The sequence below is a fragment of the Fundulus heteroclitus genome, chromosome 20 (genome assembly GCF_011125445.2).
Source record: "Fundulus heteroclitus isolate FHET01 chromosome 20, MU-UCD_Fhet_4.1, whole genome shotgun sequence".
NCBI classification, from domain to species: Eukaryota; Metazoa; Chordata; class Actinopteri; order Cyprinodontiformes; family Fundulidae; genus Fundulus; species Fundulus heteroclitus.
Window position 1 is genome coordinate 14547209 of NC_046380.1, and position 18711 is coordinate 14565919.

Sequence of the window (18711 nt, forward strand, 5' to 3'; positions counted from 1 at the left end):
CCCAAGCAGGCAGGGGGCTTGAAGAGTGTGAGCACACACTCAGAGAGGAGGGTTTCAGTGTACAATAGGCTCATTGGAGCTGCAGAATGCAGATAGTGGTACAGTAGGTGAGACGAATGATTATTACGCTGATCAAAGGGAGTCCAGCTCTGCTAATTGCTCTGGTAATGTTCTCCGCACAGCGGCGGGGGATAAGGCTTCTACCTCCAGAGACACTGCGGGGACAGGCACAAATGCAGACTGTCCCCAGCACACACAGAGCGCTTAATATGCGGCATCGACTGATCCGACTCTGCCTTGATCCTCCCCCCGTTGAGCGGAGATGATCTGCGATGAGCCGCAGTGATAATGAGGCGATCTGTCTACCTGGATGTGAAGAGGAAATGGTCCGGTTGACTAGCCACACCACAAACAACTAATGCAGTGTGGTCCTTTCTTAATTAGTTTTAATCTGGCATCATCCAAGGCAGTATTTTCATCAAGTAATCATAGTATCTCTTGTTAAAAGTACGTGCATGTTATGGCTGATGCACTGAAATTGTAGCCAGTTGATGTACATGACAATAGTTATTGGGTCTCTTGGAGTTTTTTCTTTTCCCACTAAATTGATTCTGGTGCTTGACTACAGCTGGTGCAACAGCCGGTTAATGGCTGTGGAAAGTTGAACCAGCGCTTTGCTGCTTTTTTAAAGGAGCAGAAAGCCAGCATGCACATTCACTTTGTGACAGGATGTACAAAACAGTAGAATTATTCAACTATCTTATTCAGCTAGCTCATCATGATAATATATACATAATATAATGATTGTTGGCCAATGTATTCCAAGCTTTATGAGTGTCACAAATAGATGTGAATTTAGATACACAGAAACTATCAAACTGAGGAGAAAAATCTAACAGAAATACTTCTTGATGTACAAAGAACAGAACACAAGAATAAACTAAGAAACTAAATATAAAGGAAATAACTAATAGCACAACACCTAGAAGAACATGAACGATAATGAGTGCGGTGAAATTTAAGGCTAGACCTAAATATCATAACAAAAAAAAAAATGCTAAATACACAAATCCAAAATAAGAACCAAATCCAAACACCTAGACATCGCCAATATTGTGCAGCCCAAGTATTATGTCAACGTTTCAGAGTGTTTGTAAAGAAAATTCGTACAATTTATTAAAGCTGCTGTCACACTGTTTCTTATTTTTTTCACTTTGGTGTAATACTAAGATTTGAGGCACTTTCAGTATAATTGACCCCCATTTATACATTGTACTTAGACAGGAAACTTTTTGACCAATCTGTATAATCTGATCCAATCTGTATAATCTGAATTTGACTTTGGCGAGTGCCTTGAGATGACATGTATCATGAATTGGTGCAACATAAATATAACTGAATTTAATTGAATTGTATCACAGTGAAGGGTTTAAATTGTACAGTGTGCTACGGCGCTAGGGTAGTGTGAGCTACTCATTCTGTGATATCCACGTTGTTGTTTTTTTTTTTTTTTGTTTTGTCCACACTTAAATATTGCCTAACCAACTGAAGGTGAAGATTACTAGATCAATGTGTGCTTCTGTGCTTTTTTGTTTCTCTTGTTGTGTCTCTGTTCTGTCTTCTGTAACCCCAGTCGGTCGAGGCAGATGACCGTTCATACTGAGCCCGGTTCTGCCGGAGGTTTTTTTTTCCCGTTAATGGGTGGTTTTTCTTCCCACTGTCGCTTCATGCTTGCTCAGTATGAGGGATTGCAGCAAAGCCATGTACAATGCAGATGACTCTTCCTGTGGCTCTACGGTTCCCCAGGAGTGAATGCTGCTTGTCGGGACTTTGATGCAATCAACTGGTTCCCTTATATAGGACATTTTTGACCAATCTGTATAATCTGACCCAATCTGTATAATATGATTGAACTTGACTTTGTAAAGTGCCTTGAGATGACATGTTTCATGATTTGGCGCTATATAAATAAAATTGAATTGAATTGAATTGAATTGAAGGTTAAAAGCTTTAGCTTATGAGAAACCCCAAGTGGTCAAACTAATATCAGCTGAATTAATTAGAAATCGGCTTCGGACTGCCTTCAGTTGGAGCGAGTTAAAGCCCTCGGCATGGCGAGGTGAGTGAATCTTCATCGGTACAGACAGAGCGTTGGCATATCGCTGCTTTAGATCAGGTGATGTTGGGTCGATATGGTAACATTTGCATAGCATTTATGTAAATTCTAAAGCAGTCTTGCCTATCTGCAGTACATATAACATCTCCAAGTTGCAGCGCTGTTGCCACAAAACTGGTTTAGCTGACGATCAGGTATTCAACAATAGAAAGGTGATACTGGAGCGCCACTTAAAGCTGCACATGTTCATATGCAATACTGAGGAGGGGGTTTGACAAAATTACTTAAACCTAATAGATGATTTTGTGATATAAATACCGTGGTCAAATTTACAGCTCTATGTGGAGGCTGTGAAAACAGAAGTGTACATCACCTCCCCTTAAACACACTTGTCAGACCAAAATCAAGGGCAAAATGCAAACATTTGCTCACAGTCATCGTGGAGTGTAGCTGTTGACACAACAGTTACACTCCACGATGAACTATAAGCCAGGTTCCTTTTATAAATCACAGTGTTTCCATTATCGGTCCCTGAATTAGAAATAGTTTCCTCTTTGATTACTTGCCTGAAAGATTTTCAGTTATTTTCAAGCTGTTACCCATCAAGGCCAAATGTCTTAACTGGTGCAAGATTTGGGACATTAGTGAAGAAAAAAGAGTTTTATTCCAAAGTGCAGCAGAAAACACAAAAGAAGAAAAATGTGAGGGGATATGAAACGAACAAAAGGTTCTGATTTCTGTGCTTTTCTAGCTGAGACGGTGATTGTAAATTCACTCTGGCCTTCACCACAATCACGTTCTGAGTCTTTTGTGGGCTCCTGCTACAGTCAAGAGTGCGACACAAAAACCAGAAAATCTGTTGGGTTAGAAGGTCGGTCCCTGGATGCGTGGATGGGTTTCTGGAAGTCCGTGTCATGGGAAAGGTCGCACAGCCGAGATCCTGATGGTAAAATATGCACAGTCAGGTGACACCTGTCAGCTTCTGCTATTTATTTCTGAAGCGGTTGCCACTTTTTACAGGCTTATCTGCTGTTTAACTCCCCAAATAAAAGGCAGTAATGTACTCCTGTCTTAAATTACAATCTCACATGAATATTCAAACTCAAAGCTTTTCTTTCTCACTGTCTGCTTTTTGTAAGTAGATTAATCCTATAGTTTTCCGGTTTTAGAGCTAATGCTTCATATTTTCCATGTCTTGCTATAATAACATAGTATGTATTGTTCAGAGGCTATTCCAATGGTTGCTAATTAAAATTTAGAGATTACAGCATATCATTTCACTGCTGAGCCATGAAATTATACCCTGTTTATTGCACAATATTTAGTTCTATCGGGCAGCAGCAAGATGCAGCAGAACTAACATGGTTGTATGTATTTTACCTAATCAAATTAAATAATTTCATGTATCCTAAGTATTTTACCTTAATGATTAAAAGATAATTCTCCCCGTTTTTCTGCTACCCCTAAAATAAAAGCATTTAAATATTCATAGAAAAGGGAAATGGCACGTTTCGTCTTCTCTGAGCCGTTATATTATCCCTGCAGCACATTAAAAAGTGGAGTCTGTTGCTGTCTCCTTGAATCAGTTTCATTTAGCCTGAAGCATATTTTGTTTTGCTTGCAGGAAATAGTCGGAGTTAATTAAAAAACATGTTTCTGCCAGTCGAAGACACTGCGCTTTGCTGTCGCTTCATCCAAGTCGCCATGCCCCTCAGCTCGTTGTAAGACAGAAGCTGGGCAGGTTTATTTGTATAGCACATTTCAATACAAGGGCAATGCAAATTGCTTTACATAATTAAAACACAGGAAAATAAAAACAGAATAAAAGCAATTTAAAAAGACTATTGGAATAAAATGTAAAAAAAAATAAACAAACAAAAACCATAGGGAAATGGAAACTATAAGCAAATATTACTGATTTGAAAAACAGTTGGACTGCAAAGTTGAACTAATGATGTTTGCGTCAGCAGTTTAACTAGAACAGTCAAAGGCAATACTAAACAAATGTGTTTTCAACCTTGATTTAAAGGAACTCAGGCTTTCAGCACTTTTACACGTTTCTGGAAGTTTGTTCCAGATAAATGGAGCATAGGAACTAAATGCTGCTTCTCCATGTTTGGTTCTGGTTCTGGGTATGCATTGTAGGCTGGAGCCAGAAGACCCGAGTGATCTGGGTTAATACACTGACAGAAAATCTGTAAATTAGGTGCTAAGCCATTCAGTGATTTATAGACTAACAGAAGTATGTTAAAATCTATTCTCTGAGATCCAGGGAGGCAGTGTAAGGACTTTAGAACTGGGGTGATGTGCTCTACTTTCTTAGTCTTAGAGAGGACGCGGGCAGCTGCGTTGTGGATCAGCTGTGGCTGTCTAATTGATTTTTTAGGCAGACCTGTAAGGACACCGTTGCAGTAATTGGTTCGACTAAAAATAAATGCATGGGTTAGTTTTTCAAGATCCTGCTGAGACATTAGTCCTTTAATTCTGGAATATTCTTCATGTGATAGGCCGACTTAGTAACTCCTTTTATGTGCCTCTGAAGGTTCAGGTCTGAGTACATCATGACATCAAGATTTTGGCTCTGATCTTTGGTTTCTAGCTGTAGCAACTGAAGCTGTGTGCTAACTCTTGATCAATCCTCCTTTGGATCAAAAATTATTACTTAAGTTTTCTTTTTATTCAGCTGAAGAAAATGATGGCACATCCATGTATTGATTTGCTCTATGCATCAGGCCAATACTCTAATAGGTTTATAGTTACCTGGTGACTTTGGAATGTATAGCTGTGTCTCTTCCGCATAGTTATGCAAACTGATTTTGTTGTTTGTTATAATCGCAGCTAAGGGGAGCATGTAGATATTGACTAAAAGGGGCCACTCCTATTAAAAAAGAACATTTGTAGTTACACATCACCCAGTTTTTAGAGGGTAACTTTATCCTGTTGTTTTTAAGCATGCTGCTTTTTGCAATTTGCACACAGGCATCACTCAGGAGATGATCAATGAGACCCGGGCATCCACGGAGAGGAAGATGATGGGAGACATCCAGGAGATGCTGAGGCTAGGAGACAATGTCAACCAACAGGACTCTCAGGGAGCCACACTGGTAAGAAGTTGCTCAATAGCAAACTATTTGGCTGCCATGTTTTGTTTTTTCCTTCAGGCATCTTCCTCGTTTAAGCTTTATGTGAAATCGCTGGTCTTCAGTGTTAAAATGTTAATCAGTAATGAATAAATATGTTAAGTAAATATTTACAGTACAGAAACTAACCGTAAGAGGATCAGTCAACAAATTCAGTCAAGACCTCCTCAGTACTTCTACTAACAAGCTATTACAAACCTTGTACACAGAGACTGTACAAGACTTGGTTTTAAAGCTGATAAGTGAAGCTTTTGACATATAAATCATTACCAAAAGAAAGAGATCCTGTTGGCAAATGGCTGAAATGACATTCATCTTCTTGGGGGGCTGGGATCTGCTTTCGAGGAAACCTCAAGGGTTTTTAGTACAGCCACTGCTTCCCTGCATCAAAGGAGTCAGTCGAGGTCGCTGGAGTATCAGGATGCCCTCAGGACGCATCCCTGCAGAGGTTTTCATCCTACAGGCACATATCCAGAGGACTCCCTCATGATTTGGTTGTTTCCATTAACTAATTACTACCTGGAGTACTGGGGATGGATGGATGGATGGGTGGATGGATGGATGGATGGATGGATGGATAAAGTGAAAACAGGAGTGTACCTTCACATTAACAGCTTTTTAATTAAAAATGTATCAAAAACCTTTCAGTAACAAAGTACATTAATACTTCTGCTTTCATTAGATGCAAGAAGGTTAGTAGAAGCTGAGTGTCATTAAGCCAATGCTCCTTATTTACTGATCTGCAACAACCGTTAACAGCTCTATCCCCTATAATGAATCGTAAGGCACAAATGAGTTGTCAGTGCGTTATCGATATGTGCAATACAGTAATCAAAGAGATGCTGTGTATGCCATGCACGCTTTGCATGTTGAAAATGTGCAGCATTTGGCCTGTGAGATGGACTTTTCTACCCTTGATCCCTTCACTTGATTGGGCCTTGACATTGTGATGATGGCAAAGAGAAAGAAGAGTAAGGAAAATATGTTAAATGTAACTGATATGATCGTCACAATATTCGGCAATACTAGCAAAACTGCATGTTTTCTTAATATTGTGCGGCTCTACATCTATTCCAGCAGATATTGTGCCTTAAACTTTTATTCAGAGTAAAGTTTTTACTCTCAATGAATAAATAATTAAATGAATCTACCTCTAATAAATACAATCTTTTGTTGTTAGGTTGGCTAATGTGTGCAAAACCCAATTTATTTCAAGTGCTTTTAAAAGCCTATATTTCCCAACAGTAACAGCCCACTAAGCAAACCAAACAATTTGGTTATATGAAGTACAGGCAAAATGCTTCTTCTGTAATGTTGTACTCTCAAACTAAACGTGAGGCATGGGCTGCAGGCACGGACTCACTTCTTCACACAGGACTTCAATACTGAGACGATTCAAAAATAAATGTTGTGTATTTATTCAGTGGATTTCCTCAATATGCATTAACCTTTTTAAAATTACATTGTCTGCAGCCTCGTCTCAGGAGGCTGTAAAACCCTCTGAGCTAATCAGGCATTAGAGACTCATTAAAACCTTCTTAAAGGCAAATCAGCTGTGAGATTTAAAATGCTCTGCAGATGCAGTGGTTATCTGATGGCGAACGTTAGTAATCCAAAGAAACCTGCAACGTTAAAAGGTTATGCATCACAACAATCAATGCAACAACAATTATTACAGCAGAAAACAAACTGAGGTTAAAAATGTATAAAACGTGCAGGTTTTTCACAATTCCCTGTTGTTGGGATTGTTTATTACCTAACAGACTTTTGAGTACAGCTTATGGCCTAACTGGTGCAGTTTCTACATTATTGTAGCACAGCCATTTTAAGAAAGAATTTAAGTGGACACCTGCATAAAAAGTAAGAAAATGTTTCTGTATTTACTCCCTAATGTCAGCTTTTCTGTTTTGAGGGGTTTGCTGAATAAATTCATCCCCAAACTTAGAAGTTCAGTGCAGCGAAGCACTGAAACGACCACAAAAAGAGTCACCTGCATTTAATTTCCTAAGGATATAATGTCAGGGGCCTAAATTAAGTCTTTATTACATATCAGGGATTTAGCTACGAGGTGGAAACATGGTGACAAATCACTGGGTGGAAATTGTGAAAGGAAGGTAGTATCCCAAAATAACCTCTTTTCGTTTTTCATGCTTACTGCAGATCATTTGTTGGAGCTGCTTGCCCCTTTGCCTTGTGCATCCTGGTAATCTTTGTTGGAGCATGATGAAGCAAAATGGAGCATGCTTTATTAAAATCACTGGCAGGGAAGACAGAGAAAAACCTGGATCTGGTTAGGATGTTATGTAACACTCGTCTTTTGTTTTTCAGTGAAACTCATTTTGTGTCCTTGTTTTTTGATGTGCAGGAGCAGTTACATTCATGTCCTGTGACCTGATGAGTTAAAAGGAAGGTTTACCTCAAAAAGAACGATTCTGGGACATTTATTTTACTTGAACTTCATAATCTAACAGAATTTTTGACAAAAACAATAGATATTGGATATACACACATTATTGTATTCAGGTGTTCCAGTCACTTTCACGAGGTGAATAAAATTAAGCACCTAGGCATGCAGACTGTTTCTACAAGCATTTTCGAAAGAATGGTTCACTCCCAGGAGTTTAGTGAAATCCAGCGTGGTACCAGGATAGGATGCCGCTTGTAGTGAAATTTCCATGCCACTTGATGTTCCATTGTTAATGTGGGAATGACATGAACTCAGCCATATAAAATCCCAGCAAGTGCTGAGAGACGTAGGTCGTCAATTTTCTGCAGGGTCACTACCTACAGACCTTCAAACTGGATGGACAAATCTGGGTGTACAGTGATAATTAATTTAGAATAATTAAATAACAAAATAGCAAATTAAATAACAGTAAATACTAAAATTAAAATGATAAACCAAACAAGTACACACCATATTCCCTGTATATATAGCCCACAATATCTCTTGGAATTCAATGGGGACATACTTTACACCAGCTTTGTATTTTAAGACATTGAGGGCAAATTAAAGATCATAGATTATCCCACTCTCTGTGATTAAAGAGAAAAATCAGCATTTTACTGGGGATACTAATAGGGGTTACTGGGGTGTTTGAACGCAGTTATAGCAATCAGAAATAGTTGAGATATTTGCCTTTGAGCTGATGGATTCGTGGCTGCACATTGTTTTAGTCTTTGCCTTTCCACCTGTACACTGTTGGTCATCAGCACCAGTGGTGGTGATTGTTAACCTGTAAAATTTGGCAAATATGTTGTATTTGATGCCCTTCCTGATGCAACCCTCAGCATTTATCTGGGCTTTGGACCAGCGCAAATAGGACACAGGACACTGTGCCAGTCATTTAATTAGATCCAGTTACATACTGTGCTCTAAATCCAAATTATACTGTAATACAATCAAATTTAGTTGACATTTTTGCCTGTTGGTAAAATATTTTCTGCCAAAGGAACCCTGACGAATTTTGCATTCACTCATCTTGAGAAAGCATGTGGCGACAGTGAAGAGGAACAACTGACTTTTAACAGGAAAAATCCTCCAGCAGAATCAGGCCATGCCAGTTCAATGACAGGAAGAAGAAAAAGAAAAAAAGCCATATGTATTTTTTTTAATGAACATTAGCTTAATTCTTCGCTACTAATGGGAGTAATAATAATCTTAATTTAAACATATATTCCAATGAAATTTGTTTTCTACATTTAACACATCCCCCTGGGGAGCAGTGCAGCACATTCTTGGGCTAAGGGTCTTGCTCAGGAACCCAGAGTGGCAGTCTATGGGAGTTGAACCCAGAACCTTCAGCTTGAGGACACAAGCACAATGTTCTAAACCACTGGGTCCCCATCACTCCAGCTTTGACTCGCACTCATTTCGAGCAGAGGAAACTTCATCGAGTTCCGCACACAGTTCTGTAACATTCAATTAAAATGCGTTGCACAGTATTTTTCTGTGTGCATGAGCGTATCAAACGACGAAATGTTCGTCTGATACACTCATGCAACTGCACATTAATATATATCGGCTGTAAAAAAAAAAAAAAAAAAAAAAAAAAAAAGCTGTCTGACTCTTTGACTTGGAAATAAGTCTTATTAGATGCTAAGGATTATTTGCACGTTTTAAGCTTCTCAAGAAGTGTTGTTGGTTAGTGGCATCAGCTAATTTCAGGGGGGAAAAGTTAGGAAAAATTATGTCTTGTGTCTCTGTGTTATGCATAATCTGTGTGCATTCTTAGCTGGTTTCTGTCTCATCAAAAAATTCATTAAAGTAACGCCTAATGACAATAACAGGTTTTAATCTTGATCAAAGCTAATCTGAGCCACTGTTCTGGGCCTAAAATCCCCCTTTCCTGTACAATTCTTAATAGACCCTCCTATTTCTTCCAAATGTGGAAGCCGCCATTGAATCTGTTATACATCGTTGTGATAAACCGTACATCTATGGAGGACCAACTCTGACATATTTAAAAATATGTACATTATTAAATAAATGCTCAATAAATAAATAAACATATCATTAAATGTACATGTCTGAGTTGGTCCTCCACATGCAGCCATTCAGCATCTTCAACGTTAAAGGCTCACTGCAGTCTGTCATGCTTCTCTTTCAAATGCAACATCTGTGACTCACCACTGCATTCTTTATGAAGTTGGTTGGTTGGACATCATTAAGTGTTCGTATAGGCAGCACCCTTGGTTCATGTTTGCCTGTAAGGCTTTGCCGGGTAAACTCCCACAGGATCTCAAAACCCTTCTGTCTATCCTTTGAAACTGCCTCACAGTGGTTGCTTTTAAATGTTCTCCGGGTTTCAGCTGTCTTTGGTAAAACAGCATTCTGCTGTCATGCACCTTAGTCAAGGAATCCTTTCCAAAAATCTCTTAACTTACAAACATTCATGGCAAATTTTAAGAATATCATAAAGGATGCAGTGAAGGTAGAATGTCACTGTTTTTGTTGAGTATTCACATATTTTAAATTGTATTTATAATTCAAATATTTTCTTTCACTTGTTACTGGGTGATTATATTGTTTATGATTAATGCCTATTTTACATTGTTATTTGTATGGCGGCTCCCTTGGCAACATCCCCTTTGTAAAACAGGTTGTTATCTAAATGAGTTTTCCTGATTAAATAAAGGTGAATAAATAAACAAACTCTCACTGAACCTCCCTACTGAAGCAGAGGATCTCAGTCTCTCACTGCATCAGCCAATATTACTAATACCAGACAGAGATCAGCTCTCCATGGCCTCCAACATTCCTCACAAGCTTCTGTTTGCCCTTTTCCACTACATGGCATTTCTCAACTTGACCCTTTGCTTGTTATGTTTCCCTCTGAAGGTGCCATTTGGTACCAGGTTCGCTTTGGTTATTTATTTTTTTAGAACATCCTAAAAACAGATTTGAAATAAGCTGAGTCTGAGTTGATACTGAAGGCAAAGATTTGTCTCCTTCAAAGAAAGAACTTGCTTGGACATTTCTCTTTTTACATACAAGTGGGCAGAAAGTGACTAAATGAAAACATGTGTGATGGGTATCATATCTTATTACATGTTTAGCATGTCCATCTACACTGATTACAAACCAAAACCTGGGGGATTTTTTTTTTTTTTTTTAATTTTTTAATTTTTTTTTTTTACAGATATCATTCATATAAGATAGTTTTGTGCCCAGTACTAACCCCTGCAGGATTCCCAGCGTTATATCTAACAATCTAGATTTAAAGTTCCCTGTTTGCACATACCGTTGTCTGTTTTCAATTTAACTAAAATTATGTATTCAGACGTTTGCATTTGGTGACATGTAAGGAGATGTAAAGTGCCGCCTTGTTTATCCTGAGAAGATGTCAAGTACATTTGAACACAAATCTGTTTGCAGACTCAAACAGAGTTATGACCTCTTTACACACACGTACGCACGCACCCTTCCACACAAACATTTTATGAGTCTCTGTCAGCAGAGCTTCACACGTTGTTTCAATACTTACAGCTGATGCGGCACATTTAGTGGTGAGACTACCTGCAGCGGAAAGTGTGGAGAGTTGAACTATAAAGAGGAAAACAGAAAAAAAAGACACTCTGATTGTATTATCTAAAAATAAACAAGTTCCAAATTTGATTCACCTAAAATGATTCCAACCTATTTTGTCGAGATGCACTGATACAGATTTCAGTTTTTTTGTTAAGCCGATACAGATTTCAACCGATTCTGACTTGAAAAGCCATAAGATGAAAAGGTAGAAGAAAAGAAGACCAGCCTTCAAATTGCTGTTTCTCACCTTCCTGTCATCAGTGGTTTTCAATTATTTATAATTGGTGGCAGATTACACACTAGGTCACTGAGAGCACAGTCGCTGTAAAACAGGGTTTCACTGTTTTTAGAGTAAAGTCAAAAAGATCACGGAGTTGACATTTTAAACTATCGAAGACATCACCTGTCAGTGACTAGTGAGCACAGTCGTCGTTACTATAACCTCTAATAACACGTGTTTTCATTGAAAAATGTAGATCTCAACATTTACTCTGGAATTTCCCAAAAGCTGCTAACATTTGCAAATCCAGCATGTTCCAAAACAGACACCGGTTTAAAGCTCAAAAAGAAAACAAAACAAAACTGTGCAACTTTGCTACCTGAAACTTAACCTTCCTGTTATCTGCTTTAAGTCTTGCTCTCATAGAGCTAGTGTGAACCACAGACATGCCTCGATAAGGTGTAGAGAGTAAAGTTTCCTTTCACAAAGCTTTGTACATCTCTAACTTGGTGAGAAGAGCTAGGTTGACATTCCTTCACGGGGCAAAAGGGTTTTGTTGTCAGTGCAACATGTTAGCACACTGACAGCATTCCCTGTTGCATTTACTGACCAGAAATATATCTGATTTTTGCGTTTCAGACCAGTCGATCAAACGTCAAAATCAGGCTGAAAACGTCAGATTTTGGTCAGCCTCTCATTGCTTGACCTCTCTCTAAAAGTAATGCTTTCCAAAGAACACAAAGGAGTGTACAGTGATGGTAAACACACTCCTTTGTACACCAGCTTTCAGTACTTACGTGTTATCCTGGAAGACAACATCTTTCCCATTATGTAGCTCTCAAAATTAGATAAATACATTTATATGTTTCAGCCAACTGCGTAAGAGGTTTAAAACATGCAGCATAAATCACTTCCGGGGGGGGGGGGGGGGGTTGATTTTAGCCTATCACTGAACTCTACTGGGACAGCTCACAGATACAAAGAAAACACAAATGCAACGTTAACAGCAGTATAGTTAGAAAAAAATTATATTTGGAAAGATCTTGAGGAATGTATACAACAGTCTGATTGAAGAGCGTTCTTGCTCTGCTGGCTAATCTGAAGAGTGCCATCAAATACTGGCTATTTTTTAAAAAATGTTAGTAGAAATAGATTTCACCACCGCGTACATGATGATCTCCCACGTTCTTTTGCTATTTTGTGTCAGCCTCCCGTCGCTTTTTCCATCAAAGAAAACCTTATTGTATTAGCAGCAAAACTCTGTAGGTCATATGCCAAATTAGTGCAGCCGGCTCCTTTGTAGTCATTACTTGCAGCCGTTCCTTTATTTTTGCAAAGATTTAACATGTTCATGTGAACATACTTGGGCTGTTAATGTGAAAGCACGACAACATGCTTACCTGTTTTCAGCTGGAGTCTAATCTTTTACATGTGTCTGAGAACATTTCATTGAGTTTTAATGGCTGATCAGAAGAGTTTTGGATTCAAAGGTCTCAATTAAAACTCTGTTTAGTTCAAATGTGCACTTTACACCACTGCTCGTCTTCTCTGTGCAAGTAATTGCTGACAGAGAGAGGTAGAGTAGAGAACATGGAGGCAGCGAATCAATAACAGTGACTGGTTTATTTTTCTTGACCTTACACAGCACTGGCTTGATACTATTTTATATAATACGCTCCGTCGTAACCTCTCCACAGAGGCATGGCTCAGCACAGGATAGCTACCTCCTCAGGACAGGACTCTGCTGTCCACCTGCACCTCAAGGACTAAGGACACTCTTTTGAGGACCAAAATGTTCACATTTTGGACAAAGAAGACAGATGGTTCGAAAGGGGGGTCAAGGAAGCTATTTATGTTAAGAGAGAAAAAACAATCTTAAACAGGAGGATTCAGGTTTCAACTTTCAAAAACTAACAACACAGCAATAGGGTTGATTCTTTCCAATTTTCACCTCAATACTCACCTCCATGCAGGTGATCACATCTCCCCTGTAAGCCAGGCCAACAATGACGCTAACGGCTCCCCATTGCTAAGGGGCGGACCAGTAATTAATTTGCTTAGATAATTTGCATGTTATCTAAGCCATAACAACGTCTTTTTGGCCAATAATATAAAGCTTGGATCTCCACACTACTCCAGACATTTTGAACTGAGAAAGCTTTCTGGATGTGAAGCGAAACGTCTTCAAACTTCAGAAAGAAAAAAAGAAAAGTCCAGTTGTTTTGTTTTTTTAACTTTTTTTGGAATACGCTCCGTCCGAACTGACAAAAGTATTTCATCTTCTGAAGTCAATAGTCTAGAGTTAATAATGCAACAATCTTTGTGCATGAAGTCTGTTCCCACAATATATCAACACTAGAGCAAGTCTGCTGTATATCAAAGTCACTTTGACAAGTGATCATCATCATCCGTGCTCTGTGTTTTTGCAGCTCCACATCGCAGCAGCAAACGGTTATGTGCAGGCTGCAGAGCTGCTGCTGCTGGAGGCGGGAGCTAGAGTGGACCTGAGAGACACGGATGGATGGCAGCCTCTTCATGCGGCAGCGTGCTGGGGTCAAGTAAGGCGAACACAGCAAGGAAGCTTGAAAAAGACGCATGCACACCAAACAATCAGTCCTTTACTCCCATGGTGGTGGTTGTTGTTTCAGATGCATGTGGCAGAGCTGCTGGTGTCACATGGAGCCAATCTCAATGCCAAGACCTTCCTAGAAGAGACTCCGATTGGTATGTTAAAGACGACAAATCATCTCTGCAGGGACTCACTTATGTTTGAGATAGAGGGTTTAGTCCCACCTTAAACAGGTTAACATTTTTTAAGGAAAGCTATCCTTTGCTATACAAGCGTTGTATATTGTTCTTTACAAATGTCATATCCCAAGCGAAGCTGACATACTTTGTGCCTCATCATTGTTCCGTAAGATCTGTGCGAGGATGAGGAGTTCAGAGCCATCCTGCTGGACCTGAAGCACAAACATGACACCATAATGAAGTCTCAGCTAAAACACAAGACCTCACTGTGCAGGCGGACTTCCAGCGCGGGGAGTCGCGGGTAAGTGCCGCCATCTGCTGGTCCTGAGTCTGCCAGTGCGTGGTTTTTATTTTCAAGAGGAAAGATCGACATCTGTTTTATGTTCTAACGCCAACCGTTGCTTACAGAAAAGTGGTGCGGCGAGCTAGTTTGTCCGACAGACACAACCTGTGTCGCAAGGAGTACGAGACTGAGGCCATCGTGTGGAGGGGAGGAAGAGAGGGGGCGGAGGAGAAGGAGAAAGAGTCTGATCAGGAGAATAAACAGGTGGGAGACTGGAAAGTTTCTGGGTTGTGACTAATTATCGTGGTGCATTTTTTTGCCTCATATTAAAATGTTTGTTTTTACAAAGGCAGAAAAGATAACCATCTGTCAAAAATGTCAGGTTGGCTGTAGGTCTCTCAGAGATAAGGACTTCCTCCAACAGCCACGCAGCATGAAACCCACAGTGGAAAGAATAAAAAAAACTGGCTTAATATAAACAGCAACAAGCTGAAAGGGAAATTTTCTGCAAGGTGTTCAGGTGTTCAACTAAAGTTGCATAAAAATGTATCAAATGTTTTGTCTCTTTAAAGATGTTAATGCATAGTTACATTTAATTAAGAAATACATAATGAAAAAAGATGAATAGTATTTTTAATTGATCTCTTCTGCACCAGATGAAGTCCAAAGTTGCAACTTGAAAGAACATTTTCTCAAGGCTTTTGAAAAATAAAAATCTGAAAAGCGCCGTTTGCATTAATATTCACCCCCCTTTACTCTGATGCCCCTAAATATAGTCCAGTGCAACCAGTTGCCTCCACCAGTAACCTGACTGGAAGGTGGACTCCATGTGTTTGATTTAACCTCAGTATAAATACAGCTGCTCCGTGAAGGCCTCGGAGGTTTCTTAGAGAACATCGGTAAGCAAACAGACCAGGGAACACTGCAGGTAAGGGAGAAAGTGGAGAAGCTTAAAGCAGGTTTAGGTCATGAAACAGTATTGCAAACCTTAAAGACCTCACTGAACACCATTCTATTATTATGTGAAAATGGTTGCAAAGAGTATGGCACACGTACAAACCTACCAAGACGTGGTTGTACATCTTAACTCAACAAGGAGAGCATTAATCAGAGAAGGAACCCAAGAGTCTCCTGGTAGCTTTTTCAATAACCTTAATGACCAACGGCTCAGATGAAGGATGACTCAGCAAATCTTTATGAAAGAGTTGAAAGAAGAAAGACATTGCTGTGATCAAGCTTTGAGAAGTCCTGTTTATAGTTTACCACTGTAACCATAACCCATGTGGAATAACTCTTTTCTGGTCAGTTGAGACCAAAATAAAAATGTTTTGATCTCCTGCTGAATATGCGAATAATGTGAAAGCTGTGCAAAAATAACATTTCTCATCACCATTATGCACACCGTTCTAGTTGTGCAACACGGTAGTGGCAGCATCACGCTGTGAAGATCCTTTTATTTAGGACAGGAATAGGGAGGCTGCTAAGATGGTAATATAATATGAATGGAGCGAGTTATTGGCAGGCGGTGGAGAAAAAGCTGTGATAGGATGCAAAAGAGACTTGAGACTGTGGAGGAAGTTCACTTTTAGACCATAAACATAAATAGTCGGAGCAATAATGGAGTGGTTTAGATTAAAACATTTTTAACCGTCACGCAGTCAAAGCGCAGACCAAAATTACATCTTTTTTTTTTTTTAGATTTTCATGTGTAAAAGATGCTAAAAGTTATGTCCATTTTTTTTTCCTTCAACCTCAAAGTTTAGTTCTACTTTTTGTTGGTCTATCAGATAAAATCAGATAACCCTAATCCTAGCTAATGTATGTGGCTGCAATGAGTGTAGAAAAGCTCAAGGGGTATGAACAGAGTAGATATTACTGTGTATCTAAGCTATAGAGGGATCAAAGTAACCTTCGTCGACTCTCTGCAGGTGAAGCCTGTCGTAGCTGTGAAGCTGCCAGAGGAGCCCGAGCTGCCCACCATCCTCAAAGACTGCAGCGGCAAACAGAATGGCCTCATCACAACGACGACGTCCACGCCGCCCCAGGCGCCGTCCAACGGCAGCGCGCCGACGTCCAACAAGGGGATCATCAGCTCCCAGACTTCCCAGGAGGACCTCGGATCAAAGGAGCGCGCACAGACGTTGTCGGAGTTAAAGAAGCAGAGGGCCGCCGCCAAACTGTTGAATCACCCCCTCTTTAACGGCCACCTTGGAAATGGCTCCACAGACTCCTTCTCTGATCCCAAAATGTACTCGGAGGACCCTCGGATGCCGCTGGTCTCCTCCAACGGCAACGCGGTTTACTACACACCGGCCAGCGGCGATCCTCCCCTCCTCAAGTTCAAACAGCCCTTAGAGGAGGAGCAGCCCAAGGCACGGACCTGCTGCTGTGTGTCGTAGCCTCTTGGTGACGTGACCGTTGACAAAGCAGCAAAACTAAAGAGGAAAGGAGGCGAGGAAGGAAGTAAATGAAGAGTATATCTGTTTTTGGCATCCTTTTCCTGTCCCACTTTAAAGACTCTGTCCAGAGAAGTTGTACCAACTTTGTGTGTGAGTCCTCCTGCGGTCGGATAGAGCTTTCCCAAAGCAGGCAGCTGAACAGAGAACAGAGGTGTTTGCATGAAGTTCAGGTAGAAGAGGAACTGGTTCAGTGGGCCTGAGTGCCTGCAGTAGAATCACCAAGATCGGGGATTTTTCTTGAAACCTTGGAGGGATCAAAAATCCTGACGTACTGAAGAAGCAAAAATCCCCAAACGTGATGTATGGTCTGCCCTCAAGCCGAGCTGGAAACAAGAAATCGAGCCTTATCAGGTCAAGAAACATTTTCATCCAGGACTTTCATCCAGACATCGGTCTGCTTTTTTTTTTTTTTTTTTTTTTTTTTTTAACTAGGTTTAGTCATTTTCGAATGTGCAAGAAGACCTTGCTGGAGGAAGATTACAACACACTTTGTTGAGGAACAGCGAAACGTAGCATGATGTCTAAAGTCTCCTTTGCGCTTAAATAGTAAAAGGGGAAAAAAAATACCACGTAAAGTGTTAACTAATGGAAAAAAAGTGTACTTGCCAGTGGATAACAGACATTACCTGCACCTGCTCTGTTTAAAATGTTATTATAACAAGTTGGCTATACATGAGCTTCACCGTCCTCTTATATGGAACGTAAACTGACAGATCATGCTGTGTATTTTCTATTATCCACTTTGTTCTCACTCCTATAGATAATTTAAGCAAAACTTGGTCGCTGTACATTTCCTTATTTATGAGATTAATGTGTAAAAACATCACGGTAAAGTTGAGTGTATTTATTATTTGGATGCTGTGTGGAGAGTGTGAATGCAGTATAAGATGAGCACCTTTTAACATGGAAAAAAAAAAAAAAACAATCATATGATGAAGAGTAGTAAGTTACTGTCCGACATATGTACATGTTGTTAAATACGAACCTATCGTGTTGGGGCCGAGTCTTGTTTGCGTCTCAACGAATAACAGTGTTATTTGTCTTTGTTGTTTTTCTGGCAGCCATCGTGTGGCTCCTGTCTGCCAGTTACTGTATTTTTCTTGTTAGAAGTTGTCGTGAATTACTGTAAGAGTTTCCGGAAGTCCATGCGGTCATGCTCCCCACACTGGCTCGAATGCAAACTACAAACTTAGTTAAAATGCGACATTAAAGTAAAGGAATAGTGTCACATGTTTGGAAATACAGTCATTGCTCTTTTCCTTTTCTCTGTTTATGAGTTTGGATAGTTAGCCCCTCCCAGCTAATAAGCATAATGCACATTTATTGGGTGGTTTAGGGTCCTGTGTACACCACATCCTACCACTAGCAGAACACAAAAGTGTATGTTTCTCACAAATTGCCATATATCATGCCACAGTTGCTTTATGTCATTTATCTGAGTTCAGTAAGGTTCAATATCACAGATGCTGGTCATTTGGCCTCCTTGCTATTTTTCACCTTTATAGTTTTGGTTGATTCGTACCTGACCTTTTCAGACACTAAATAGAGCAACTGACTGTCATTTTTGTACCAACCGTCCATTAATCCCACCTGCCAGCGGGACGTCCCACATCCGCTTTGAGTACTGACAGTTTAAAGCAATTGTTTAAATAATTCTGGTCTCCTTCATGGAAATTCTGTTATGAATAATATCTACAAGCAGAGGATTTTAGAG

At 39.8% G+C, this 18711-nt stretch overlaps 1 protein-coding gene across 1 annotated transcript in view; it reads left to right on the forward strand.

Moving 5' to 3' along the window:
- Positions 1 to 17552, forward strand: part of ppp1r16b (protein phosphatase 1, regulatory subunit 16B) — a 161710-nt gene extending 144158 nt beyond the window's left edge. The window contains exons 6-11 of the mRNA XM_012876624.3: positions 5096 to 5220; positions 13937 to 14065; positions 14156 to 14231; positions 14427 to 14556; positions 14664 to 14802; positions 16467 to 17552. Of these exons, the coding sequence (XP_012732078.2) occupies positions 5096 to 5220; positions 13937 to 14065; positions 14156 to 14231; positions 14427 to 14556; positions 14664 to 14802; positions 16467 to 16937 (1070 nt within the window). The 3' untranslated portion in view covers positions 16938 to 17552. The remainder of the gene's footprint in view (positions 1 to 5095; positions 5221 to 13936; positions 14066 to 14155; positions 14232 to 14426; positions 14557 to 14663; positions 14803 to 16466) is intronic.
- The last annotated feature ends 1159 nt before the right edge of the window (positions 17553 to 18711 follow it).